Source organism: Mirounga leonina, unplaced genomic scaffold (assembly GCF_011800145.1).
Source record: "Mirounga leonina isolate KUSES-001 unplaced genomic scaffold, KU_Mleo_1.0 Mir_53, whole genome shotgun sequence".
Taxonomy (NCBI): Eukaryota; Metazoa; Chordata; class Mammalia; order Carnivora; family Phocidae; genus Mirounga; species Mirounga leonina.
Window position 1 is genome coordinate 19,563,389 of NW_023270807.1, and position 27,464 is coordinate 19,590,852.

Genomic DNA, 27,464 nt, shown 5'->3' on the forward strand with positions numbered 1-27,464 from the left:
AGATGAAAAACTTAGCCTCATTGGTACCTGTAGGGATTCAACTACGTAAGGTATCTGGGTGTCCCTCACTTAGTCTTTTATCGCCAAAAGGGGTCCCATCTTCATTGATGTCTACCATCCTATGCATGGTTTGACATCTTTATTGAGATATGACTCATATGCCATACAGCTTACCCATTTAAAGTGCATGCACGATCCCATGGTTTTTAGTATATGCCAAGTTGTGCAGCCATTACCACAATTAGTTTTTAGAATGTTCTCATCACCCCAAGAGAAACCCCAAACCCATTAGCAGTCATTCTCTATTTCCTAGGCAACCACTAATCTACTTTCCGTAATTTTATGCATTTTTAACCTCATGCTTATTGTATTGTGTGCTAATAGGATTTTCATTTTTTTTAAGGTACACTGAAGGTATTTTGAAATGCAATCTTATAATTTTTAGAACTAAAAAGAGCCCTTCAATCATTGGATGCTTTTTTTTTTAAATAAGGGAACAAAGTGATTCACCTGGGGACATTCCCATTCCATAGCTCTTTACCAAAACACACTAAAAAAAAAAAATGCTAATGCTTCTTTAATTAGTAGTTCTCATTTTTGAGTGTCTGCTAAAACTTTTCAAATTCAGATCCTAGACCTGAAATACGATTATTTGAATTCCCTGCTTCAGACAACTGATCCTGTCACTATTCTGTGAATATTTCTTGGGCTTTTCCCTTTATAACTTTCTCATGTATCAAAAATCTTGGCCAGAGTTTGTGCAATATGTTTTTCTCTTTTCTGTTTAAACTTTCTTTAAGCAGTCATCACTCTATGATCCAGCACAGAAATGTCTAGAATAATCTATCCAGTTTTTATGTATGTTTTTCTGTGGCATGCCTGAGGCTCCTGCTCATTTTGTGGTAGGCCATTTAACCTACCAGATTTCTCCCATCCCCTGCCTCTTTTCAATGTGATTTTTGTTGCTCCTTCCATCTACCAGTACAGACTGATTCTCCAACCCCCTGAATGTGGCAAAAATGACAGCATGCACATTTCAAGGCCTGGGCCCCAAGAGTCCTTGCAGCCTCTTCTTTTGCCACTTTCGAATTCTGCCCAGCCGACCTACAGAATGTGAGAAATTAAAAAAAAAAAAAATATTGTTTTAGAATTTGCGATGGTTTGTTATGCAGCAGAAGTTAACTGGTACATATAGGTATCAGCATGGTGGCAACGTTGAGATGATTAAAGAATGTAATCCCTGTAAAGCCCTTAGCTTACTGCCAAGCACAGAGAATCCCTTAATAGAGGCTGATGGCTATATATCATTTTGGCTGTAGCATTATCATTATTGATGTTACTTTTGGTCACTATGGTCATTTTCTTTCTCCCCTTCTCCAGGTATAATGTCATTGTTTTTCATTATCATTAACTATGATGAGTTAAAGAATTGGATGTCGTTGGTGCTAATTGTCTAGTATTTTCCTTCCTGATTAGTAAGACTATTCTTACTGTGAAATTAAACAAATATATAGCAAAGTGCATAAGGTGTAAATGTAGCTTATAACATATTATAGAATGAGTACTTGTAACTACCACTCAGGTTAAGACATTTAACATTGCTTGGACTCCAAAAGTCCATTATGTGCCCTTCCTGGTCACAGTTTTCTCCCTTACACCTATAGGCAGGCACTAATCCGATTTCATAGAAATCACTTCTTTGCTTTTCTTTATAGTTTTTACCACCTCTGTGTGCATCTCTGACCAACACTCTTTAGTGTTCAGCTTTATGTAAGTGGAATAATATAGTATGCATTTTTTTTTGCAAAGGCTTCATTTGCTGAATATTATTTCTAAGATTCCTTCCTATAATGACTAAGCTTTCATTTTGATTGCTATGTAGAATTTCATTATAAGAATATACCTCTCAGATCTAGTATTGATGGGTATTTGAGTTATTTATAGTTTTGGACAATTACAAATAATTCTGTCAAGCACATTCTTTTATGTATTCTGAAATAATATATGTGAGAATTTTTTAAAAAATAAGGTATATACCTAGGAATAGAATTTCTGGGTAATAAAATTACAGTCACTTTTTATAAATCTCACAGAAAATAACATTGCCAGATGACACAAATGATATACAGTTGACCCTTGAACAATGTGGTAATGGATTAGGGCTGCCACCCCTCACTCCCAAGGACAGTCAGAAATCTGCATGTAACTTTTGGCTCCACCAAAACTTAACTACTAATAGCCTACTGTTGACAGGAAGCCTTACCTATAACATAAACAATAGATTAACACATATTTTGTATATTCTATGTATTACATACTGTATTCTTAGAATAAAGTAAACTAGAGAAAATGTTAAGAAAATTATAAGGAAGAGAAAATACAGTTATAGTGCTGTACTGTATTTATTGAAAAAAAATACAGTTCAAATCTGTGTTGTTCAAGGGTTACCTCTATCCTGTAACAAGTGTTAATCCTACCTCAAGATTAGAACCATTGGTTTACCATATCTTTATCAAAGAGGTTGGCCAAAAAGGCAGTTCAGGTCAAAGGGTACAGGAGTAGGAATGTGATGAGAATTACATAGAATGAAAAGGGGTGACCATTTAGTTGAAGGGTTCTAATGCATCCGGAAGGGAAATCTTTGAGTCAGTTTGGTGTCAAACTGGAATCAGCTGGAATCAAACAATTTTTCAGGAGTTTAATAACATTCTTTATGCCATTTTCCTACAGGTGAATCTGTAACAATGATTTATGTTTTCTTTACTCTGAGGAGGAGAAGTTTGGGCAATTGGGGGGACAATTGACTGATCCTTGGCCATATAGTAATTAAAGGATATAGCTCTTTTAGGACTGAGATCTCTTATGTCCCTTTCTTTTTCTTTTTTAAAGTTTTTATTTAAATTCAATTTAGTTAACATACAATGTATTACTAGTTTCAGGGGTAGAATTTAGTGATTCATCAGTTGCCTATAACACCCAGTATTCAGTACATCAAGTACCCTCCTTGATGCCCATCACCCAATTATTCCATTCCCCCACCCACCTCCCTTCCAGTTTGTTTCCTAGTTAAGAGTCTCTTATGGTTTGCTTCCCTCTCTTTTTATCTTATTTTATTTTTCCTTCCCTTCCCATGTGTTCATCTGTCTTGTTTTTTAAATTCCACATATGAGTGAAATCTTACGGTATTCGTCTTTCTCTGATTGACTTATTTCGCTTAGCGTAATACCTTCTAGTTCCATCCATATCATTGCAAATGGCAAGATTTCATTCTTTCTGATGGCTGAGTAATATTCATATATATATATGTATGTATTTATGGGCTATTGTGGACGTTGCTGCTATCAACACTGGGTGCATGTGCTCCTTCAAATCACTATGTTTCTATCCTCTGGATGAATACCTGGTAGTGAAATTGCTGGGTCATAAGGTAGCTCTATTTTTAACTTTTTGAGGAACCTCCATACTGTTTTCCAGAGTAGCTGCACCAGTTTGCATTTCTACCAAAAACGTAAGAGGGTTCCCCTTTCTCCACATCCTCACCAGCATCTGTCATTTCCTGAGTTGTTAATTTTAGCCATTCTGACTGGTGTGAGGTGGTATCTCATTGTAGTTTTGATTTGTATTTCCCTGATGCCGAGGGATGTTGAGTGCTTTTTCATGTGTCTGTTGGCCATTTGGATGTCTCTGGAGAAATGTCTGTTCATGTCTTCTGCCCATTTCTTGGACTGGATTTTTTATTTTTGTGGTATTGGGTTTGATAAGTTCTTTATAGATTTTGGATACTAACCCTTTATCTGATATGTCATTTGTGAATATCTTCTCCCATTCCGTAGGTTGCCTTTTAGTTTTGTTGATTGTTTCCTTTGCTGTGCAGTAGCTTTTTATCTTGATGAAATCCCAATAGTTCATTTTTGCTTTTGTTTCCCTTGCCTCTGGAGACGTGTCTAAGAAGAAGTTGCTGCGGCTGAGGTCAAAGAGGTTGTTGCCTCTGTTCTCCTCTAGGATTCTGATGGTTTCCTGTCCCACATTTAGGTCTTTCATCCATTTTGGTCTATTTTTGTGTGTGGTGTAAGGAAATGGTCTAGTTTCATTCTTTGTATGTGGCTGTCCAGTTTTCCCAACACGATTTTTTGAAGAGACTTTTTTTCCATTGGATATTCTTTCCTTCTTTGTCAAAGATTAGTTGACCATAGAGTTGAGGGTCCATTTCTGGGCTCTCTATTCTGTTCCATTGGTCTATGTGTCTGTTTTTGTGCCAGTACCATACTGTCTTGATGATGACAGCTTTGTAATACAACTTGAAGTCTGGAATTGTGATGCCACCAGCCTTGCTTTTCGTTTTCAACATTCCTTTGGCTATTTGGGGTCTTTTCTGGTTCCATACAAATTTTGGGATTATTACAGCTCTGAAAAAAGTTGATGGTATTTTGATAGGGATTGCATTGAATGTATAGATTGCTTTAGGTAGCATAAACATTTTCACAATATTTGTTCTTCCAATCCATGAGCATGGAATGTTTTTCGACTTCTTTATGTCTTCCTCAATTTCTTTCATGAGTGTTCTATAGTTTTCAGAGAACAGATCCTTTACCTCTTTGGTTAGATTTATTCCTAGGTATCTTGTGGTTTTTGGTACAATTGTAAATGGGATCAATTCCTTGATTTCTCTTTCTTCAGCTTCATTGTTAGTGTATAGAAATGCAACTAACTTCCGTGCATTGATTTTATATCCTGCCACTTTCTTGAATTCCTGTATCAGTTCTTGCAATTTTTTGGTGGAGTCTTTTGGGTTTTCTACATATAGTATCATGTCGTCTGCGAAGAGTAAAAGTTTGACTTCTTCTTTGCCAGTTTGGATGTCTTTTATTTCTTTTTGTTGTCTGATTGCTGAGGCTAGGACTTCTAGTACTATGTTAAATAACAGTGGTAAGAGTGGACATCCTTGTGTTCCTGACCTTAGGGGAAAAGCTCTCAGTTTTTCCCCATTGAGGATGATATTCGCTGTAGGTCTTTCATATCTGGCCTTTATGATATTGAGGTACGCTCCCTCTAGCCCTACTTTGTTGAGGGTTTTTATCAAGAATGGATGCTGTACTTTGTCAGATGCTTTTTCTGCATCTATTGAGAGGATCATATGGTTTTTACCCTTTCTTTTATTAATGTGGTGTATCACATTGATTGATTTGTGAATTGAACTACCCCTGCAGCCCAGGAATGTCCCTTTCTGAGAAGAAGGGGGTCACTAACACTGTTCCAAAAGAAGGGGAAAAAGAACCTTGTCAAAAGTGGGTAATGGGAAAAGGAAATGAGCTGTACAGCCAAATTATAGACTCTGCATCTACTAAAAACGAGGATGGCTGTAAGAAGCCTGTGGTGTGGCATAATGAGCCAAGGCAATTTGGGTTTCTTTGCATGTAATTGTACACAGTGTCCTCTAAAGCGGGCCAGTGTGCTGTAATCAAACATGGTATAGTTGAAGAATGGTGTCTGTGTGTTGCGTCACATGATCACTCCACGCTGCGGTGCCCTGCCAAGACAGCTACATGAATTGTTCTTCCTGTGCCCTGGCTAATGTCAAAGAGGAGGCAGAAGGGCTTATAGCTTGTTGGGGTTTTTTCCCCCCTGACTATCTGAGGAAGTTGAAAACTTGAGGATTTCTTAAAGTCTTAGTGGCATTGTGTCCGTCTTATAAGAAAGTAGTTATTTTAAAGCATTTGGATGATAAATTAAGATCCCATCAGGGCAATGAGGAAAGGATTTAGAAATTAATGTTTTCATTTTGGGGAACCTGTCAGATAGGGTTGTTTGATGTCTGGTATGTGCTTCCCAAGTTGAAGAAGGTAGTGTTCATGACAGTCTCTTTGAGGATGCTTTTAACATGCAGAACAAAACTTAAATTTGCCTGCTGTTACGATTTCTACTGGATGTGGGGATTTGTATGCTGTTGTTGCCACAGTCGTAAAACTAACTTATTATTCACTGCAGATCTAAGTACCTTAGGGACTTGATTTCTCGTATTATTTCTGAATGGTCCCTGAATGTATGGAATTGGTGATGGTTTTGTGCTGTTGCTATTATGTCTTTCCTGGAAAATAAAGTGAGCTTTTCATGCTTGAGTAAACACATTGATGCATTATGAAACTGTCAGCCTCTTTGAACAATTGGCATAAGCTCAATTATTCAAATATGTGACTCTTTTGAATGGCATTTGTGTCCCCTAATGCTTTCGTACAACCAGCATCAAGAAATTTCAATACCTTTCCTTAAGAAATTAAACCTCAGCTGTATGATTAAAGAAATCCCAAGGATTAGTCCTTTCATTGAGCACTTTCATTATCTTATATAGCTAATTGGTAGCATTCATTTGCTGAGATTCATCATTTTATTGAAAAATATCTTTCTTTTTTGTTAAAAAATAAAGTATATGCATTTTCCTTATCACCTGAAATCACTTTTTTTCTTGTGTTTCCTTCCTGTCAACATGTACACATGCTTTTTTACATAGTGTACCCGTATTTTTGTCTTTTTAAAATTATATTTGCATTGTAAGTCTTTTTGAAGTTATATGGCCTTTATAGTAATCATTTCTGTCGCTTACTCAATATTGAATTATTTAATAACATGCTAATCATTTCCCTTATTTGATATGTATGTTTTCCAGTTTTTCATTTTGTTGATAATAATGCAAAGACATCTTGTGCACTGTAGCTTGTTTTTCTTATTTTCAATTATATTACAAGGACAGATGCTCAAAAATATCATTACAATGTCAGTGAACTTGAAAACTTATGTTCCATGTATTGCCATACCGCCTCCCAAATGATAGTGCCTTCTTTTTGATTATAGACGTATACAGTCTCTTTTACCAAAAATAAATAAATAAAATAAAATAAAAACAAAAAACTGACATTTATTAAATGTTAGCATCTTTCAAAACTATCATTTGGAGCAGCCTGTAATCTTAGTAGAGACTTTTTCCTTTGTAAATTCAATTTCTATTTTTAGCAAAGTAATATATGCTAATAGTTTTTTTTTAAAAAAAATCCAATAAGCCTCATAGTGTGACAGTGAAGAAGAGTAGCCTCTTGCCTTCCCTGTCCGAAGTTTCTGGCTCTTGAGAACTCCCAGCTCTTAGCTGTTTCTACTGCTGTATGCCCCCACATTTCTAAGCTTGCTTTTAGTTTGATTTTTTTTTTTTCCACTTTGTAGTTACCTTTTGATTTCTTTCTATGGAAGATGAGACTTTAACACTTATGGTTTCTTCTCCATACTCTCAATATTGATGTAACACAAATCTTGTTTTTATCAATATGTAGCTATTAAAACATTACGACTAAGTATTTTTCATAACCAAGTCTTAAATTTATATTATGAATATGTCTTCTCATACTTTGTATTTTTCCTGAAATTAATAACTGCTTCCTTTTTTGCTTATTTTGTTTCTAATTTATCAATAAACAAATCTTCTTGATACTTTCCAACACATCAGATAAACCCACAGATGTGTGTTTTGCCCCCAAAAATCTTTCCTCTGGGAGCCTCCCTGTTGTCTGCAGTGTGGACTGCTCCCTTTCAGGGCCTGCTGGTCAGCCGACATCTTGGAAGTCCCTTCACTGTTCTATCCTGGAAATTTCTTTTGTCTCTGTTTTGTTGATTCTCTGATCGTTGGATCTCAGATCCTCCTCCTTTGAGATTTATGCTCACATTTAATGGATTCCTGAGGTGCAAGGAAGATACATTTTTTTTGAGACCATGCATGTCTAAAAATGTATTTGGTCATCGTACTTGATTGATGGTTTGGTTGGGTATGTAATTTTAGGTTGGGAATAATGTTTTCTTGGAATTTTGAAGGCATTGCTCCAAGGACTTATTACTTTCAAGGCTGCTGTGGAGTCCAGCATCTTTATGATTCCCAGTTCTTTATTATGACCCCCCACCCCACCCCCTGGTCTCTGGAAGCTTTTGGAATCTTCTTATTGGAAGCTTTTGGAATCTTCTTATTTCTGGAGTTCTAAAATTTTATATTTCTTGGTATTCTTACATGCCTGTCATTCATTTTATTGGCCATGTGGTGGACTTTTCCAAACCAGAAAATGCATGTTCTGAAGTCCCCTGTGTTCTCTTTTTGGAATACCTATTAGTCGGATGTCATACCCTGTGGGACTGATCCTCGAATTTTCCTTTTTCTCTCCCATATCTCTGTTTTGTAGTCTTTTTATCCTACTTTCTAAGGGATTTTGTTAACTTTATTTTTCACCTCTTTTATTGGATTCTTTATTAATCCTACAATTTTTTTTTTTATTTCTAAAAGCTTAATTCTTCTTTGAAGCTTGCTTTTTATGGTATCACATTGCTTCATTTTCTCTTATTTCTCTGAGAGTGTTACTTACATTTTTTGGTTGATGAAGTTTTTTTCTCACATCCTATTTGTTTCATATTTGAAGTGTGGGCACACAGGTATTCCCTTGCATGTTAGAGGCTTTCTTCTAGTATCCAGAGAACCCTGGCTCTGCTTAAATGAAAGATCCATACACTTGAAGGGGCGGGGGGTGGGGGGTGATGGTTGGAAGCTCTGTGTGCATGGGTGGGGCTTGTAACCTGGGGCTTCTCTCTACTATAATTCGTGTCTATAGGGTCTGTTCTCATGCCTGGGAAGTTGGCTCTGGGAAGAGGGTGGGATCTCACTGATCAGGCTTTGACTCAGTCCCCCTGTTTTTAGTAGGGTGCCTCATCCCTGTCCTCAGCTGTGCTTTAGAGTCAGCTCTTCTAGAGAGGAAATTTCCAGTCTCCTGCCTGGATATGCAGGGTAGAGAAGAAGATATGGGGACCTAACTGTTCTTTATATAGATTTTCAACTGGTTCTCCTTCCTTCTCTGAGGTCACCTGGACCTAATTTCCTATTGACTCCTCACTCCACAGGCTTGAATTTCAGCTTTGTTTGGATTCTTTTGTTAGTTCCCATTTGTTCATCTGTTTTCTGGCTTCGAGGATTTTGTGGCATGTCTGGTGTACTTCTTGTCCCCTCTCATTATTAATTGTCTTCATGCATTTATTTCATATTTTTATATTTATATCCATTTCTGTATACATTCTTTTAGTGTCATTTTAGTACAGTTTCAAAAGGTGTGGGAGGAAAAGGCATGTGTTCAGTGTGCCATGGTTAATGGAAGTATCCAGTGCAGGCTCTGCTTTAGATTGGCCAAAACCAATTTTTTTTCCCTTTACACATTTGTGGGATATTTATATATTTTCTGATGCACAGTAATTCCTATTAAACTGTCTTTTAAAAATATTTTCTAATTTTTACGTATGTTCATTTAACACTGAAGATTTAATATCTGTTTCTATAAGTAGAAAATCTGACCACCCACTGGATAGTTTAAAGGAGTAATTACCATTCTCATTGAGCTACTTACTTATTTTTAAAAACTTTTGAGATAATTGTCGATTCATAGGAAGTTGTAAAAATAGTACAGAGATGTCCTTTGTGCCCAGTTTATCCCAGTGGTAGTGTCTTTACATGGCTGTTACAATATCAAAATCAGGAAATTGATATTGGTACAATCCTCAGTAGTTTTTAAAAGACATTCTTTTACATTTCATATTGGGCAGAAAGTTTACATTGCAAATATATGTGAGACCCATGTGAAACTATTTTGTCTTTCAGCAATTTTTCCAGCTAGTCAAATTACGAAAGCTTGGACTTAGTGATAATGAAATTCAGCGGCTCCCTCCAGAAATAGCAAACTTCATGCAGCTGGTGGAACTTGATGTGTCTCGAAATGGTAAGAAAAAGATTCCACTTGAATTGTCCATTTGTCTCTTCTGGTGCTGCGGGCGATTGTGAGTAAATATAGCTGGATAAATGCTGTTGGAGGTGCTTTTTCTGATGGATATGGGGAAGCTATGTATAAATTTGGGGATGAAATTAATTTAAGCCATTATTGAATGGTTTAATCAGCTTGCAGGTATTTACCAGAAATATTTCATAACACAGTTTTTAGGTGATGATTTTCTCAAAGTAGGTTCAGTCTGATTCAGAGAGTTGGAGAGGGGACTGGGAAGTCATATAACCCAGCCCCCTCATTTTACTGCATGTGACTTTGAGAGCTAATGGTGTGGTCATTTGTCCAGTGCTGGGAGGCTGCTGAAGTGAGGGGCAGCCTTCCTGGGGATAGTTTGATTCCTCCGTCTGTGGTTCAGTTGCTTGGTATGCTCCTCTAAGAATCTGTCTCCCGATAGTGAACAGAGCAGCTTGTTGTCCGGGCATCTCTGTCAGTTTAATTATTTCTTTTCTTTTTTTTTTTTAAAGATTTTATTTATTTATTTGAGAGAGAGAGAATGAGAGACAGAGAGCATGAGAGGGAGGAGGGTCAGAAGGAGAAGCAGACTCCCTGCCGAGCAGGGAGCCCGATGCGGGACTCAATCCCGGGACTCCAGGATCATGACCTGAGCCGAAGGCAGTCGCTTAACCAACTGAGCCACCCAGGCGCCCAAGTTTAATTATTTCTAATTAGGCCACTGGTGGTTCTGCCCACTTGAGTTTGTGTGGTGTGTTTGTGAGTTTATTTTGATTTCCAGATTTCACTAGAATGATGAAGTGCTTCCTATTTATAAAAATGATGATCCTTTTCCTTCTCTCCATTATTACATACCTGTTTTGTGTTTTGTTTTTGCTTTCCTGCAAAAATCTACAAGTTTCTTCTCAGTGAACCTCAGGTCTGGATCTTGCATTCTCATGTCTTCCACAGAAACTGCAAGGCTCAGATACAGAATTTTTTGGTGGGTCACTGTTATAAGACAGCGGTGATAATCAGTATTTGATTGAAAATGTGGTGGAGGAAAAATGATTTTACCCCCTACTTTTAACAGCTGTGAAGTTTCTGTCATCTACCAGATCCTATGAACTGGAAATGGTCTTTAGACCAGGCTCTATGTTCTTGACATAGGGTCTACTTTTATTTTTCTTGAGAATTATTTCTTAGTTTGAAGGTAATGCAAAAAGTGAAAAAAATTATTATTTTTTAAGATAAAAAATAAATTCATTTATTTAGTGCATTTTGGAGTGGCTTATTTGGTTGCAGAGGACCCAGATCTGTTTAGGTAGAGGGTATTCGATTGTAAGGACGCGGCTGGAGCTAACATTTCAAAAGCATTGGCTGGGAGCTGGCATCTGACACCACCTTCGGAGTTTCGTGGCCTCTCTCTGTCTTACAGCGTGTCTGCTTCTGCTGGTCTGTGCTCTGTTCTTCCCTCCCTGCTGATCTGCTGTCCTGGAACTGACCTCTCCAGGCCCAAGTGGTTGTGGTCTCTTTCCATGCACTTTTTGGCTTCTGCCCCTGCTGTGGCATCTATTTGCTAGTGACAGATTTCTAAGTGAGGAATGGTTGACCCAGCTCATCTTTTTAAGACAAATATAAACCATAAACTCCAGGTCCCTGGACACTCTAGGAATCGGCTGCCACAGGACAGGGGTGGCGAGCAATGCAAAGCTTAGCCCTGCCCCTCAGCACAGATGCGGCGGCTTCCCTTACACCGGAGTGTGGCATGGGACAGGCGTCTGAGGCCAGAATCGCCACTAAGGCTATCCTATGTCGCATTTATCTAAAGTATATATCACTGAAACTGCTCTCCCTTGTCGCAGCAGTTATCTCCGTTATAAAGAGTAGCTGGCTATTAATTCTGTAAGGAAGCAGTGACTTAGGAAAACGGTCACTGAGATCACACGATCTGAAGAAATAGAAGAGCAATTTTGAAATTGGCATTAGAAGGGAAAATAAGCAGGAGCCCGAAATCCTTGAGAAGGAGGAGAAGTACTGGCTTTAATTATTTGGGAGAGGGGACACATAGAGCGTGAAGATGCCCAGTGTGATGTGACCGGGCGCTCTGTGGACAGTTGCCGTTGGCAGCTCCCCGGTTTACCACTTCTCACATCAGCAATTTCTTGCCAAACATTCTGCTACATGCTTCCTCCCATGTGTCCCTTTATACCTTCCAGCGTGTTGATGAAAGAAATTAAGCTTTCATCGAAGTCAGTTGTCAGGACACAAAATGTTTCCTTTCCTTCTGCAGGTGTTGGGAGTTTTGTGAAGGATCCTGCAGATCCTGTCACCTTCTTATCAGGCTCATTTAGAAATGCCGAGGGGAGTCAACTGCCCCCTTCCCCTAGTGGTTAGTGCCTTACTCTGGCTCAGTAGCACGGATGTGTGTGTGTATGTGTGTGTGGTGTGTGTGTGCGCGTATGGTATGTATGTGGTGTATTGTGAGTGTGTGTTGTCTGTGGGTGTGGTGTATGTGGACAGAGCAGAACAAGGTCATCATTTAGTTTAACCAACAGGAACATGGGTCTTGAGCTATTTCCAGGTCAGGCAAATCTCACTGTTCCATCTCATTATTATTATTATTATTATTATTTTTGCAGATAAAATCACATTAATGTGAATTTCCTAGGCAACTGAGTAGGTAAATAAAAGTTGCAACGTCTCTAGCCTGAGAAGCATTGTGAAAACCACTAGTTTGTATGGATACAGGCATTTGTGAGGGTTTGGGCTTATGTCTGGAGGCCTGTTGGAGCCTCTGGTTTTCTGTTGCTCCTGCTGAGAGGCTGCTCCTCCATGATCAGAGAGTCTGTTCTTTTGAGTCCCTGCCCAGTCCCTGAGTAGTAGCAGATCCACAGCCAGGGCTGTCTCTGTCATGGTAGGACCTTTATTGGCTTCCTCAATTCCTGATTTTCCAGAGAGCATTGCTTGACCATGGAGGAGGAAGGCAAGGTGTTAATACCAGGCCACTCAAGTCATAGGATTAATGCTTGTCAAACCTGAACATGCAATGAATTACCATAGGATTTTGTTAAAATATGGATTCTGATGCAGTAAGTCTGGAGAAGGGCTTCAGATTTTGCATTGCTAAGAAGCCCACAGAGGCTGCCATCCCTGTTGATCCCACCGAACATGCCAGGTAGCAAGATCTGAGCCATCGCTACCCACAAACTCACTACTAATGTTCCTTCAGCAGCTTCATGTGGTTATGAGTATGGACTTTGCTCAGCTCCCAGCAGTCCTGCACCTTCTCACATGGAAGGTAGGAAACCTTCAGGATATTGCTGGTTAAAGGGTAAGATGCTATTACTGACCTCAGCTCAAGTTGGCTTTCATTCCAGGAGCAAAATTAGACCTGTCCTGGTGTTCCCTAGCTCAAGTGAGGGAGAAAAGACAAGTTTTGTGTTTGTTTCCAGAAAAATCTATCAATGAGGAGGGGAGAAGTTTTTACAGGCTCATGTCCTACACCAAGAGGAACCGCCAAGACCTCCAAACCCTGACTTTTGTGGCTTTGTTTTCTGCTATTTCAGGCACAAAGTCAAGGGGATCATGTGTCGTATTAGAAAGAACAGTGAGCTTAGGAAGAAAGAGAGTGGTGCTTGGAGGTTATGTATAGGTAAAAGGAGAGAGGCTTGGGATGAGCACTGTTTTGCCGCCAAAGTGACTGGACGTGCTTGGCAGGCAGGACTCTGGGTGGAAGCCCTGGCTTTGCTTCTCAGCACCAGGCCAGCTATGGACAGGCCTCTCCTGACAGCGTTGGGCCGTATCCTAGGGAGGAGGGGGGCAAGGCTTCGCTTCCTACAGACCCAGAGAGAGGCAGGGAAAGTGGCAGATTTCTCATGTTCTGACAGTGGATTAGTTTTTTAATCAGGCAAATAGCTAAAATAAACTTGGAATTAAAAAAACGAGGTGTTTCCCGTGAACACAGATTAAAAGCTGCCTGGAGTGTATAAAATTGGTATCTGAATATAGTGTTAAAATGCCTGAAGAAACCATACGGCCCTGAATTAAGCTCTGAAGCAGTTTTCTGTGGTAAAATGCAAATACTTTAATGCCTGGACTCTGTGTCCGTTTTCTCTGCTCACTGATTTTTAGCTCTTTGAGGGAAACGACCTCCGGATACGTAAGAAAGGTATTAATTACCCCACAGCACTATCTTGCTGTCCAAGAATCTCAGGCAGACTCTGTTAATGCATCATGCTTCCTGCCTGAAGGGTTAGTAATTTGAATTTTATAGCCTATGCTGTAATTTGACTTACATCACAGTACTGTCTCATTATCCATTTAGTTCAGTTTTCCCCAAAGTGCAAGGCATACACCACTGGTACTGCTAGAGATGATTTTAAGTGGAGCCACGAAACAGCCGTTTTTAATGAGTCATGTTGAGAAAGTTACCATTTAAAAAAAAATATTCCTTTTGGTTTGCCTTCTGTGGAATTTAATAACACTATATTATATTTAGCGTTATATTTGTCTACTCTATTTGGGGGCAGTAGTTTTTATTCATGTTAGTGACTTAAAGCAATTTGCTTCTTTAAACATAAATCTCACTCAGCTTTGAAGAGGGGGATTTAGAAGCATGAGGTAACTACTAGAGAACACAGGTGTTATACGAGTAGGGACCAGCATTGTGAAGGACAGGGATGGCTGGTGTGGACAGATCCCACGGCTTAGTATGAGCATCTCATTCCAGAGAGCCTATGAATTTATCTCACTTATGGGGCAGATAATACCGCATACAGAAAAACATGGCCAGAGACCGCACACCCTGGCTAAGTGCTTTGCAGACTCGAAGAAACTAAAGGATTGTTTTAGTACAAATCGTCACGAGCACCAGGACAACACTTCAGAGTGGATGGACCGCCTGTCTACCAGCAGGGTCATCGTCCCACAAAGTCTAGAGGTTAGACATTGATTAAATGCATGGGTTAGCTGTCCTCTGTCCAGCCGCAAGATGCTGATCACTGTCTGTGGTCTGTGGCTATGGGTTTGTTTAATGAAATCCAAAGCCAGTTTTGAAGCCTACTGAAATGACCTTGTATAACATCAAGTCTTGGTGCTTCTGAGTGCCCTGAAAAAAGCTCTTTCTGCCAAGCAATAAATCCAGTGTGCCTAAAAGTCTTCCTACTTAATTAGGAACAGTTAGCCTTTTTTTTTTTTTTTTTTTTTTTTGGTAATAACTACATACACCCACACCACAAGTGTGGCAGAAGCCAGCTTCTACCCATGCAGACTTCAGACTTGCCACAGTCAAGCCATTGATTTCTCGTTTCTCAGGGCCTAATTCTGGCCTAAGTTTAGCACGCTGTTTAACGTCCTGCTCCAGCGGCTGGACTTAATATTACAGTAGGTGAGTTTTCTTGTCACCAGCACTGTTGAAGTATTGCAGGAGACATCCCACAAAGGGAAGCCCCATGGGCCGCTCTGCCTCGTGTCTGGAGAGCAGGACACTTTGCAACCCAGAGCCTGCTGTCTCACCTTTGCAAGAACTGCCACTTTCCCATCATGAGCCCTTTCTCTGTCTTAGCTTGTACCTTCACTTTTGTTAAGAAGGGTTAATATGGGGGCACCTGGGTGGCTCAGATGGTTAAGCATCTGCCTTCGGCTCAGGTCATGATCTCAGGGTCCTGGGATCGAGTCCCGCATTGGGTTCCCTGCTCAGTGCAGAGCCTGCTTCTCCCTCTCCCTCTGCCACTCCCTCTGCTTGTGCTCTTCTGTCTATCTCTCTGTCAAATAAATAAATAAAATCTTTAAAAAAAAAAAAAAAAAAGAAGGGTTAATATGGAAAAAATAGAATTGCCTTTTCCTCATGTTTTAATTTCAGATAATTATTATTTTTAAAGCAGAGGTGGAAAGAAATTAGACTTATGTTGTATTTCTAATCACCTTAACATGCTACAAAGAGGGTTTTTTTTTTTTTTTTTTTTTTTTTTAGGGAGTTGAAATGTGAAAATGGTATAGAAACCATTTCAAACACTGAAAAAGTTGAAATAAACTGTACAAACAGGTCCCTCCCCCCTCTTTTGGATGGTAAAGAAACATCAATGATATTTTAGCTAATAAAACTGAACATCACAATTTAATGTTACAAATTGTTAAATCAGAAGGGAAATTCTTAGAACATAGCCTTTGCTCAAAATGTTTTTGGAGCTCTTTCAGATTTGTAGTGTATGATTTTGCATATCCTCAGACTAGTAGTTTTACTTTTTAGAGTGGATTGGTTTTTAAAAACAGCCAAACATTTTTTAATGCCAGCTTAGGCATTTAATGCCAACTTAGGCAACAAAGCAGGACACTGACAATCTTACGTTACTCCGGATCTGCTTCAGATAGCAGTTTCGAAAGGGTTCCATAAAACTTCTGATAAATGGAAACAGCTCTGAAAACCATGTATTAACTACCAAAGGGCAGGCATACCTTTAAATGTGTTCTCCAGTATATCTGTTTTTAGAATACAAAGACAGGGCTTAGAAGTTCATGACCACATATCTTCTAAGAATCCAGTATGGCTACAGACAAATTTTTTTAACATTTCTCTTTCAGTATTAGCTGCCTTAAAAAAAAAAAAATCTAAGCTTGCTAAATAAACTCTTATGGAGATATGCTGCACAGTGATTCCACTAGTGAAATAAAGTCTGAATATTATGCATTTTTATTTTCAGATAATCTACAGAAATTAAACCTTTGATTCTATAGATCCCTTTTGATGGCCATATTTGACACTTTTTACATTTTTTTCTTAGCCTTTCTCCCAAATATCTGAATCCTTTTTCCTGTCATCTAGAAGGGTCTCCCTAGGTTGCTTGTCTTGTACTTGCTTTGTCAGAATGTATAGAAGAGTAAACTATGGCTATTTATTATGGTAATATGGCTTAATTCCCCATTACCAGAAAAGTTGTGACTTTTGTGAAAAGTTGTAGGTTTACATAACTTTCTCTCTCTCTTTTTTTTTTTTTTAATTAGCAGGTTTATAATAGAGATGGTAACCTTCAAACTTGGGAATAACACCTCTGAATATATTTTTTAGGTCAACAAGCTCTTTGGTTAGTTTGAGGTTCTCTAAATTCTTTGCCTCCCTCCCTCGTTCCTGCCCACTTCATTCATTCACTTGGTCTCTAAATGCTGTGCTCTGTGTTAGATGCCAAATTTTCCAAAAACAATGGTGGATTTACATAGAGCTAAGTTTGGCAAAGTTAGAGAAACAAAAATAATTGTGTTTTTTTTTTTTTTAAACTGGTTTCTCCTGAAATAAAACAAAACTGTAACGTGGGGTGACAGTTTCTATTCATTTTTTAATTAGGCAATTTAGGTAGGCATCACTTTGACAGTTTCCAGCTCTGAAAGTGATTGTAAGTGAGCAACCATATTGCTTCATTTTGATTTTGAGGTCACCTACTTTGTCATGTGAATCTACCTTGAGCCAAGTGATGCTGAGCCCCTAGGCGGCTAAAGGCTGGATGGCATCTCTTCGTCGGGATGGTGACAGAGACATGCTTCCATGAATGCAAATGATTCTCTGAGCTTATTAAGCTGGAAAAGACCCAACTTAGAAAGGGATGAAGGATCCAAGAAGGAGAAAGTGATTGAGGAGCAATACTGAGAACTGCAGCTTGAGGATTATATAGAAATGATTTGGTTTTTAAATTATCTTTATAAGTGTTGAATAAATCTTTAACCTAACATATCTGCTCAAAGTTAATGATGAATTATGATTCTGAATTATTTTTCGGTTTGAAAAAGCCTTGGACCCTGGCCTCTTATTTTTTATGCTTACAGTTACCAACTATAGCCCATAATAATAATTGTTATTTTTTTACTTTAAGTAAAATTTATTGAGCACCTACTATATTTGTGTGAGGCTCTTTGTCTTATTCTTCCATCCCTTAAGGAGGTAAATCTACAGGCACAACGGACTTATGTGAGTAACTGCACCTAACAGCTGTTACACTGTTACATAAATAAAGTGCTGGGACAGGCAGAGCCATGTCAGTAACTATAACTGATTTGAAAGAAGCTTGAAGGAAGAATAGGGCTCTTTTGGTTTGAGGTTAAAATCAGGCAGTCTTTAAAAATTCTCATTAAATTTTAGTTGTAAATTTGGAGGGAGTTAATAATGAATGGATCCTCAGCCTAGTGTCATTGTTATTGTTGGAGATTTTTTTCAAATGCTTCTTATAGATTTACAAAGTCAACAATATCATTAAAAATGCAAATATCTCAGTGCTTGTCTTTTAGATATTCACTGAAAATTATAAGATTTATCAAAAATCAAAGAAGCATCCAGTGCGTAAGAATAAGAACTGAAACTATATGAGTTGTCATGGGATTCTTTCTCTTTTTATTGCATAACTGACTATTACTGTGTTGTAAAGGATTTGTTCTGTCAGGTGAAATGCTAAGCTCTGTGCAGTTGTCAAGATAGACTATCAATTTAAAGAAAAAAAAAAAAGCCAAAAACTCAAGTGCTCAACTTTGTTACTGCTCAACTTACAGTCCAGTGTGTATGTGTATTTCGGGAGCAGAGTGGGTGGGCAGAGACTAGGGAGGTAGGTAGTAAGAGGCCCTATACAGTCAAGAATCCAGGCTGCTGCTTGTAATGTTACATCTTCACTCAACTAGTAGCCTCCACGGTCCTTGTGGGAGGGGGAGAAATTGGAGGATTGTGCGTGGGCAATTTTATTTTAAAGGTTTATGTATGTATTTGAGAGAGAGAGCCCGAATGCAGGGTGAGAGGGGCAGGGAGAGAGAATCCCCAGCAGACTCCCTGCTGAGTGTGGAGCCTGACTCCAGGTTCGATCTCACGACCCTGAGATCATGACCTGAGCCGAAATCAAGAGTCAGACACTTAACCAACTGAGCCACCCAGGCGCCCCTGCATGGGTAGTTTTTATGGGTCATGTCGAGAAGTGCTGTACATCATTTCCACCCACGTTCTACTGGCCAATTTTATGTGCCCAGCTTAACTGAAAGACGCTGGGAAATGCAGTTAGATACTTGTATAGGAAGAGAAACCTCGCTGTTGGTAAGCACTAGCAGCATCTGCCACAACTGGCAAATATTTGAATGCTGGAATTGTATGATTTTTATGTCACTGATCACATGCTGCCCTAGTAAACGCACACACACACATACACACACATGCGGAAGATTCTGTGGCACTGTCCCAACCTCCCAGTGAGTGATTCATTTATAGGAAATTTAGATACATGTCCATAGGAGGATGAGGTAGCCTGCCTTCCCACATCTGCACAAAAATTTTTAAACCCAGGCATAGATGAACATGATTGATAGCCACTGATCCTAATAATTAGCATAAAACCTATGCAAGTATGTTTTTTAATTTGAATTTTTAGAAACTAAAATATATTTTGAAAATTAGAATTTTATATTTGGGGAATGTTTAAAGCATTTGCTCTAGGCAAAATGAAAGGTTTTCAAGCCAGGAATCACCATCTCCAACAAGTTACTTAACCTCTCTATGCCTCAGTTTCTTCATCTGTCAAGTGGAGGTTATAATAGCACCGACTTCATAGAAGTGCTGTCACCCTTAAAAGAGGCTGATGTAAAGTGCGTGGAACAGTGCCTTGTGCATAACGAGCACACAGTGTTAGCTGCTGTAATTAATCCCCTCATCGTCTTCATGTTGGGCCACGGAGATCTGAACCAGCACTGTGAGATTAAGAAGGCAGGGCAGGGGTGAGGACACCACAAGTTTGAAGGCTGGAGTGGTACAGGTGAGGCAGGTGAGGGAGGTTCCCGCCTGCGGTGCCGTCTAGACGCTGGCTACCAAGGGCAGGCACTTGTGTTTTGTCTCACGCGCACGCTGCCCTGTGAGATGGGTGGAAGCACCTCAGGGTGAACGAGGAGCAAACTGAGGCTTGAAGAAGTTGGGATGTGCCCCAAATCAGACTCCTGTGTATGGTGGGGCTGAGGTAAGAAACCCAGAGGAGCGACCCTGCTAATTATTGAAGGTGGTCAAGGTAGGGCTGTTAGTTTCAGGGGATGTTAGGGAAAGGATGTAGACAATATTATGAGTAGGTACTCCCCAGATTCAGAGATAAAAACAGGGAAAAATCGTTTGAAGACATTTAAACTCCTAGAAATCTACATAGTAAATGAATTCAGTTGCCTGTAGAACTGGCCCACCGTAAGGGGTGCTTTGTAAATCTTCTTTGGCCAGAAATGGAACAGCATCTAATGAAAGATGTGGGGCTTTTTCTCAATAAGCTGTGATGTCACATCTCTAAGGTAATTATACTGTTTTGGCAAAAGCTCGCAATCACATAAGATTGGTGCCTTGCTAGGAGTGTAGAACAAGGAAAGCCCCAAACTAACACTGGGTAGGATTTTTACCTTTGAAAGAAAAGAGCTTAGACGAAAGGAATGTCCCTTGGAAGCAGGTGTAGCTCTCCATTATTAAGAATCAATAATAGCGTAACAGAAAGACATATTATTGGAAAACCAAGAGAACTGGGTGAATCTCTGTTATCAGAATATTTACTGGGTGCTAGTTCTGTAGCAGCTAGAAGGCTGAGCACTTCCTGTGTATCATCTCCTATAGTATCTCATTTAATCTTCGGATCAGCTCTAAGAAGTGCACTTGTATCCTCTTTTTACAGACGGGAAAATGGAGTCTCATTAATAAGCCATGGGAATGTAATATTTGGCACAGTTACTATAGGTAGTAACCCTGTACTACATATTTGAAAGTTGCTTAGAGTCATCTTAAAAGTTCTCACAAGAAAAAACAAAACCAAAAAACTAGAAACCTTGTGACTATGTTCTCACCACGGGAGTTCTCATCACGAGAAAAAAGACTTGTGACAGATGTTAACTAGACTTATCGTGGTGATCATTTCACAGTATGTACAGATACTGAATCATCATGCTGCATATTTGAAACTTAAGTAAGGTTATACATCAATTATACCTCAATCAAAACAAAACGAGTCTTAGATTAAACACTTTTTCTTGGGCACATGGCTAATGAGTGGTAGAACTGGCATTTGATCCCAGGCTTGTTAGACTCCAAAATCACAGTTCTGTCTCCCCAGTGTAAAAATTTTATATCCCACTGCTGAGAAATAATCATCAGTAGTGTTTTTAAATGTATTTTATTTATCTTCTTTTCCCTTTTATTACCGGTTTCACAAAATCAGGATTATGCAGCACAGGTATCTTACTTTTATTCACTTATTATGGGTTGTGAACGTTTCCCATCTCATTGTTGTTAAATACTGAAGTGTTTTAAAAGGCAGATTAATTAATAACTCCTACCTTCTTTTTTTTTTTTTTAAGATTTTATTTATTTATTCATGAGAGACAGAGAGAGAGAGAGACAGAGGCAGAGGGAGAAGCAGGCTCCCCGCGGAGCAGGGAGCCCGATGCAGAACTCGATCCCAGGACCCTGGGATCATGACCTGAGCCGAAGGCAGACGCTTAACCGACTGAGCCACCCAGGCGTCCCTAACTCCTGCCTTCTTATCTTCCTGGAGAAAACATGAACAGATCTGTAACTTTAACACAACAGGAAGCTGTAGGTTTCAAAGGTAGGATTGGTGTTAGGTAAGTAACTGACAGGACAGGGCAGGGGAATTTCCAGACAGATGAGCCGAACAGACAGGAGGAGGAGGTGAATAAGCAGTTTAGAAGTTTCTACCTGATTTGGGATTTTTGTGTTGAAAGAAGTCAGGGAGGCCCAGGTAGCTCCTACGGCCATGTAGTTACAGAGGTACATACGGAAACAATGTGGGCAGAAGCAGACCAAGCATACGTGCTCACCTGCTTTTAAGGTACTGTGAAGCAGTTAGTTCTCTATTTACCTAACATATACTTTGCTTGTGAAGGTGCTTGGTGCAAGTACCATTACACGTTAAAAGTTGATATCTTGAAGTATTTAACCTTGTCGTTCCACTTTTGTTTGATGGTTTTGTGAGGTATTAAAGAATAGGCCTTATTCCATTCACCTGGGCTGGTGAGCAGTGGGTCAAGATGAACAAATTAGACAAAAGTGGGAGGACCGAGCACTGGTAACTTGACATATGTCCAAAACAAAGGCAGCCCAGAGCCGGGAGGGATTGCTGAGTTAACACCAGAGGGGCCGAGGGGACTGAGCTGTCGCGGGGGAGGCAGCTCACCGCTGGAGGGGACTGAGAGGGTCACTGGCATCTCTCCTTTCCTCAGCTGACTATTTGCATAGCGGCCTCTGTTTAACTGACTAGGACTGAAGAGCCACAGCATGGCAAGGGCCTGGGCCAGCCTGAAGTTAGGCATAAGTTGAGTCAAATGCCATGGGCGTGTGCTTTATCACAATTACAGGGAGCACCTTTGCATCAGGAAGTCACAACTCGCTCTATGCCTCCTGACACACCTTTTAAATCATCAGTCTCTTCAGGGCCTTTGCACATTGGCAGTTAGAGAGAACAGGTGTCTGTTGCTGTTCCTTTACATTAAGGTCCCTGCCTTTGGCTTTTGTCATGGACTGGTCAGCCTTCAGCTTTGACTAATTGGAGCATGGCAGAGAGATCTCCTCCCTGTAGCTGCTTGGCATTTTCTTAGCAGATGCTTTGGTCCTCTGGAGCCCTTTCCTGCTGCCAATTGAATTTAATCTTATCTCCAAAATCCCTTTTTTACTTTAAGTAAATCCCTTCCAGACTCTCCCGGCCCTGTTACCGACTCTTCTGACCTTCCTTAGGGACCCATATGGGAAGAGATAAGCTCAAAGAAATGTTCTAAATAAAGGCATCAGATTTCATTATGAAAAGCACAACAAGCACTCGTGAAGTCTTGGCTAGAATGTTTGTTTCACTGAGATGAGGTAGGTTGGAGCAAGAACAGAATTTTAGAATAAGTTTTAGTCACTTCTTGAATTTTTAACCAGCACCAGGTATGTAAGTTACGTGCTGGGAGCGAGAGATAGCAAGTCGGTTTAGTGATGGCTCTCAAGGGATTTAGGGTACAAGAGTGGAGGGACCAAGTCCATCTGTGATACCAGGACTATGTGGAAAATCTCAGAGGATGCCTGAAGGAGTCTAGGGAGGGAGGGTCTTGATCATTCTGATCATTCCTGGGGAAGGGGATATGAAGAAGGATTCCCCCTGGGAAGGATGTCCCTCAAGCTCTGAGGAACAAGTAGCAGGTAGAGATAAAGTACAGGAAGGATATTTCTGGGCAGACGAAATGGCACGAGTGTGTGTCTGAGGGTTTGAAATAGCCTGATGAATTTGGGAAATGCAAGGTATTACTGGAGTGCATGGCAGTGAAATCATGAAGGTTCTGTATGCATGGCTAAGGAATGTTTTCTTGAAAGCTGTGGGGAGCTGTGAAATGGTTTCCAGGAGGGGAGTGGCTCACATCTCACCCTGGCACTAGCAGGAACATGGAGTTGATGGAGAGCAGCCTGGATACAGAAGGCCAAGGGAAAGACCAGATAGGGGAACAGGAGAAAATGAGGTACCAGACCAGGGGTGCGGGTGACAAGTGGGAAGATTGCTGGATGTGGAGGGGTAGGGTGAGGGAGAGGATGAATTCTCACTTCCCAGTGCAGAAGAGATGGGAGACATTAAAGAGAGCTCAGGCCTGGAGGGGAAAGATGAGTGTATTTGTGGGCATGTGGAGGGTGAAATGCTTTGCGATATCTAAATGGAGGTGGTTCAGTAGGCAGCTGAGTGTAAGGGTCTGAGGCTCGGGGGAGAAATTTGAGCAGGAGATAAATGTTTGGGGGTCATTCATGTGTAGGTGATGGTTGAAGCTACGGGCATGAATGAGGTCACTCCCAGAGAGAGGGAGGATGTGGTGTTGGAAGGGGGGATGAGCATGCAGAATATTAGTTTCAGGGAAAGCAGAGGAAGAGGGCCCCCTCTAAGATTCTGAGAAGGAACAGCAGAAGGATTCATCAGCACCGTTGTAGAAAAGGCCCAGCAGGAGAGTGGCGAGCGGTGTCATCACATTAAGTGTCATAGAGGGGATTGAGCTTGTGGGATGGAGCTAAAGCTTGCAGATGAATGGATGGAGTTGTCGTCATGGCTGAAGCTATAGGCACAGGCTGTGGAACAGCGGCACCTTTGCAAGCACCCTCCTGAAAGGACTGATGAGACATGGGAGAGTCACAGGAGTTAACCAAAGGCAGGACCAAAGGCAGGGAGGCACATTCGGAAAGGCTGCAGGGTAAAATGGGGTGGAGCTGTCAATAAACATGGACTGAAAAGTTCCCATTGGTTTTGGCATCTGGGAGGTCATCTGTGACGACAAAAGCGATGTCAAAAGTGGTTTACAGTGCACATCGTTTGTTGTTTTATGCTTTTCCCCGGACTATGAGAGATCAGAGGAAGGCTTGAAAAACACCAACGATCACCATTTCCAGGAGGAAACAGCAGTAGTCACTGTTTCCTGCTGGATCTGCCAGTTCTCAGGGATGTGAGCGGTCATGATGGTGCTGTATGTCTTGGATAGCTAACTGTGATATAATTAATGGAGGAATTTCATAACCCTCTGGTTGTAATGTGGACATGTTTGGGAATGAGCTATGCAGGCTTTGCTGCTGCCAGAGAAGCAGATCGAGAAGGCAAAAGGTGGGGGTAACCGGCCACCGATACTCTTCTCCTGGAGTCGGGTCATTAACTAGGGCTAGGACCAGAGTGGACTCTGGACATTTTAAGCCTGGTTATTACCTATTAAGTATTGAAGACCACGGACAGAGTTCTCTCTGTCCAGGACCCTTTAATAATTGCATGTACCCTTGGTGTTTCCAGGTTTACTTCTCCTTACGACTTTTTAAAAAAAATTATAAAAGCAGTATACGGTCATTATAAAAACTCGATAGAGGCAAGTAAAGGGCAAGTCAGCAACCTTTCTACTTCCAGACTCTCCCGGCCCTGGCTGAGGTTGCCAGTGTTGGGTGTCACACAATATTGGGCTTATTTTTATGAAACCTCTCTCAGTCACTGGATTATGGATCACAGTGGACCAAGACTGTGCCTCTCGTATTCACCTTACTTTCTGCCACATAGGTGGTTCCTTAAATAAATGGTTAAAGGAACAAATGATGAAGGTATAAGTGAACAAATGAGTGAATCTCTTGGGCTTTAGCCCTTACAAGCATTGCTTCCATTCCTTCCATTGTAATTTCAGAGAGACACTGGCTGAGAGGAAAGCACCTATTTTTGTCACCTTTTGATTTGTAGGAGTGCTTATTATATGGATGGTAACTGCGTGACAAGGGACAGGGTCTGTAGTCCCTTTATCCAGCCTGAGGGTGCCGATTTCTTTGATTATGTGAATAAAGTTAATCTATTCAGAAACTGGTAGATGACTGTCAGGGGTGACAACCTTAGCACTTCCCATGGAGTTAGAAGGTGAGCTATTTATAATGAATTTTACGTTCTTAAAAAGGAGTACATCTGAACTTCTGCATTAAGTTCAAGCAGTTTGAAAACTTTTACTGTAAATCCTGGGTCAGGCAGTGGAGTGCTATCCCATAGATAGCAGCAAGAGGAATAATTCTGTCCAAGAGATGACAGGCCAGTGTTCTGAATGTATGGGCAAAACCGTACTTACAGGTTTGAAAGGGAAGATCAGAATGGCCTGCTGATCATCAGACCACAGAAGAAGGGGCTTTTAGGAATGGTGAGATCAAGTATTCCTCCTGTCTAGAAATTTAGACTTCAAATTATGGTCTTCATTCACTTGGAGTGGTGTTTCTCCAGGTGGGCTTGAGACTGCCTCCGTTAGAATCCTTGTTAAAATGGCGTATTTCCACCTTACATAAGGACTGCACAATCAGAATTTCCAGGGCAGGATCCCTGGAGTTTGCATTTTAATCTACAGGAAAACTCATATAAATTTAAATTGGAGCTAGGAGCCTAATAGAACCTGTTAGGCTCTTTTATGTTTCTTTTTAAGAAGTTAAATGCATTATAAATAGCATACCTTTTCTTCTGTCAGTTGCCAATTTGTAATTTTTAAGCCGTTAAGCTCTTTTTCTACCGTATTTCTTTGAATCATATAAACATGTTTTTGAGCCCTTTTCAGAATACCTTTTGCACTCTGTTTTCTAGTTTAACCTCTTTTTTTTTTTAAAGGGCTACTTTTGGAAAGGTATATTTGTAGTACCGGTAAGGAGAGGGATTTCTTAAAAATTTATTCTACTTAAAAATGGGAAGGAGGTGGTTCAGTTAGATTCAAACAGTCCCCCCTTTCCACCCTCTCCCCGTCTTCCACTAGACAACAAAACAGCTTTCCCTTGTTAGGTTGCTGTTTTATGTCCCCTTTGAGGCAACCCAACCCAGCCTTCAGCACACACAGTCTTTATATGTTGGCTCTGCTTCAATCTAAGAGCAGAAATAGCTTTATTATGGAGGTAAATTATGGATGGGAGCCACGAGTAATTGTCAGATACACACTAAAATGACCAGGGCCTCATCATTAGTGGTTCCTAATATGGCTGCATGCTAGGTTCAGCCCTTTTTAAAGTACTGCCCTAATCCCAGCCCAGGTCGATTTATTGGAATCTCAGGTGATGATTGGCCCCAGGTGGTTCTGGTATGCAGTCAGGACTGAGAACCAACTGAGTTAAATGCCTCAGTGTTTCTCAGAGGCAGCTTTAAGACCCTCTTTATCTGAATCTCCAGGAGTGTTGCATTAAAAAGGCAGATTCCTTCCCTGGACCCTAGACCTGGTGAAACAGTTGCTAGGAGGGGGGCCAACGCTATCACCAAGTAAGTGATCCCAGTGATTGTACTCTGAAATTGAGAATCCCCAGCCTCTGGGGCACTCAGTGGTTTTAGTTACCTGGGTTGGGATGTGCATCGGAAAGAGCTGGTGACAGTAGTTGAGAAGCCGTGTTTTGGCTAGTTTATTTGGGCCACATGGCTTCTCCCTGCCCTTCTGGAGAACTGCATTGTTCACTCCTAGCCCTGCACCCTCTCATCTATTCTGTGTGTTACCCAAAGTGATTTTAGGAGTCTGAATGACTCATTCTAGCCTGTGGTTGAGTCTGTCAGTTCACAAACACTGTGCATGGTGTGGGGGTGTGAGAAGAGAACACCAAGTTTAGTAGGTTGCTTATTTCAGTTGACAAGAGTCACAGATGCTCATGCAAAGATTAAGTATACTTAAAAAGGTAACATGAGGGGCGCCTGGGTGGTTCAGGTGTAAGCGTCTGCCTTCAGCTCAGGTCATGATCCCAGGGTCCTGGGATGGAGCCCCACATCGGGCTCCCTGCTCCATAGGAAGCCTGCTTCTCCCTCTCCCCCTGCTTGTGTTCCCTATCTCTCTTGTCTCTCTCTGTCAAATAAATAAAATATTTAAAAAAAAAGGTAACATGAGACAGGGGAGCAAGCCCATAGAATTCATGCAAAGGGAGGGGTCTGACCACAGGCCCTGATTTGCACTTCAGGGGAGGGAATCTCATGGTCCAGGGAAGATGGAGGAGACTGGGGGCAGAGATGAAGACTTAATTTTTTGGATCAAGAGCATTCATCCATTGGAAGACTTAGAATTTCCTTAGAGAATTTTGATGCATAAATACCAGGCATTGTAATTTTGTTCCTATTAAATGGGAATAATTAAAATAAGCTGCAGTTTTGAGTGAATGTTGAATGAATGGATGAATACAAATACTGTTTTTTTAGTTTTTTAATTTTTGGT

The 27,464-nt window shown here is 40.4% G+C and overlaps 1 protein-coding gene across 1 annotated transcript in view; it reads left to right on the forward strand.

The window, feature by feature from the left end:
* LRRC1 (leucine rich repeat containing 1) overlaps positions 1-27,464 on the forward strand; it is a 129,097-nt gene that overhangs the window by 40,266 nt on the left and 61,367 nt on the right. Inside the window, exon 2 of the mRNA XM_034991618.1 lies at positions 9,668-9,785. Within this exon, the coding sequence (XP_034847509.1) occupies positions 9,668-9,785 (118 nt within the window). The remainder of the gene's footprint in view (positions 1-9,667; positions 9,786-27,464) is intronic.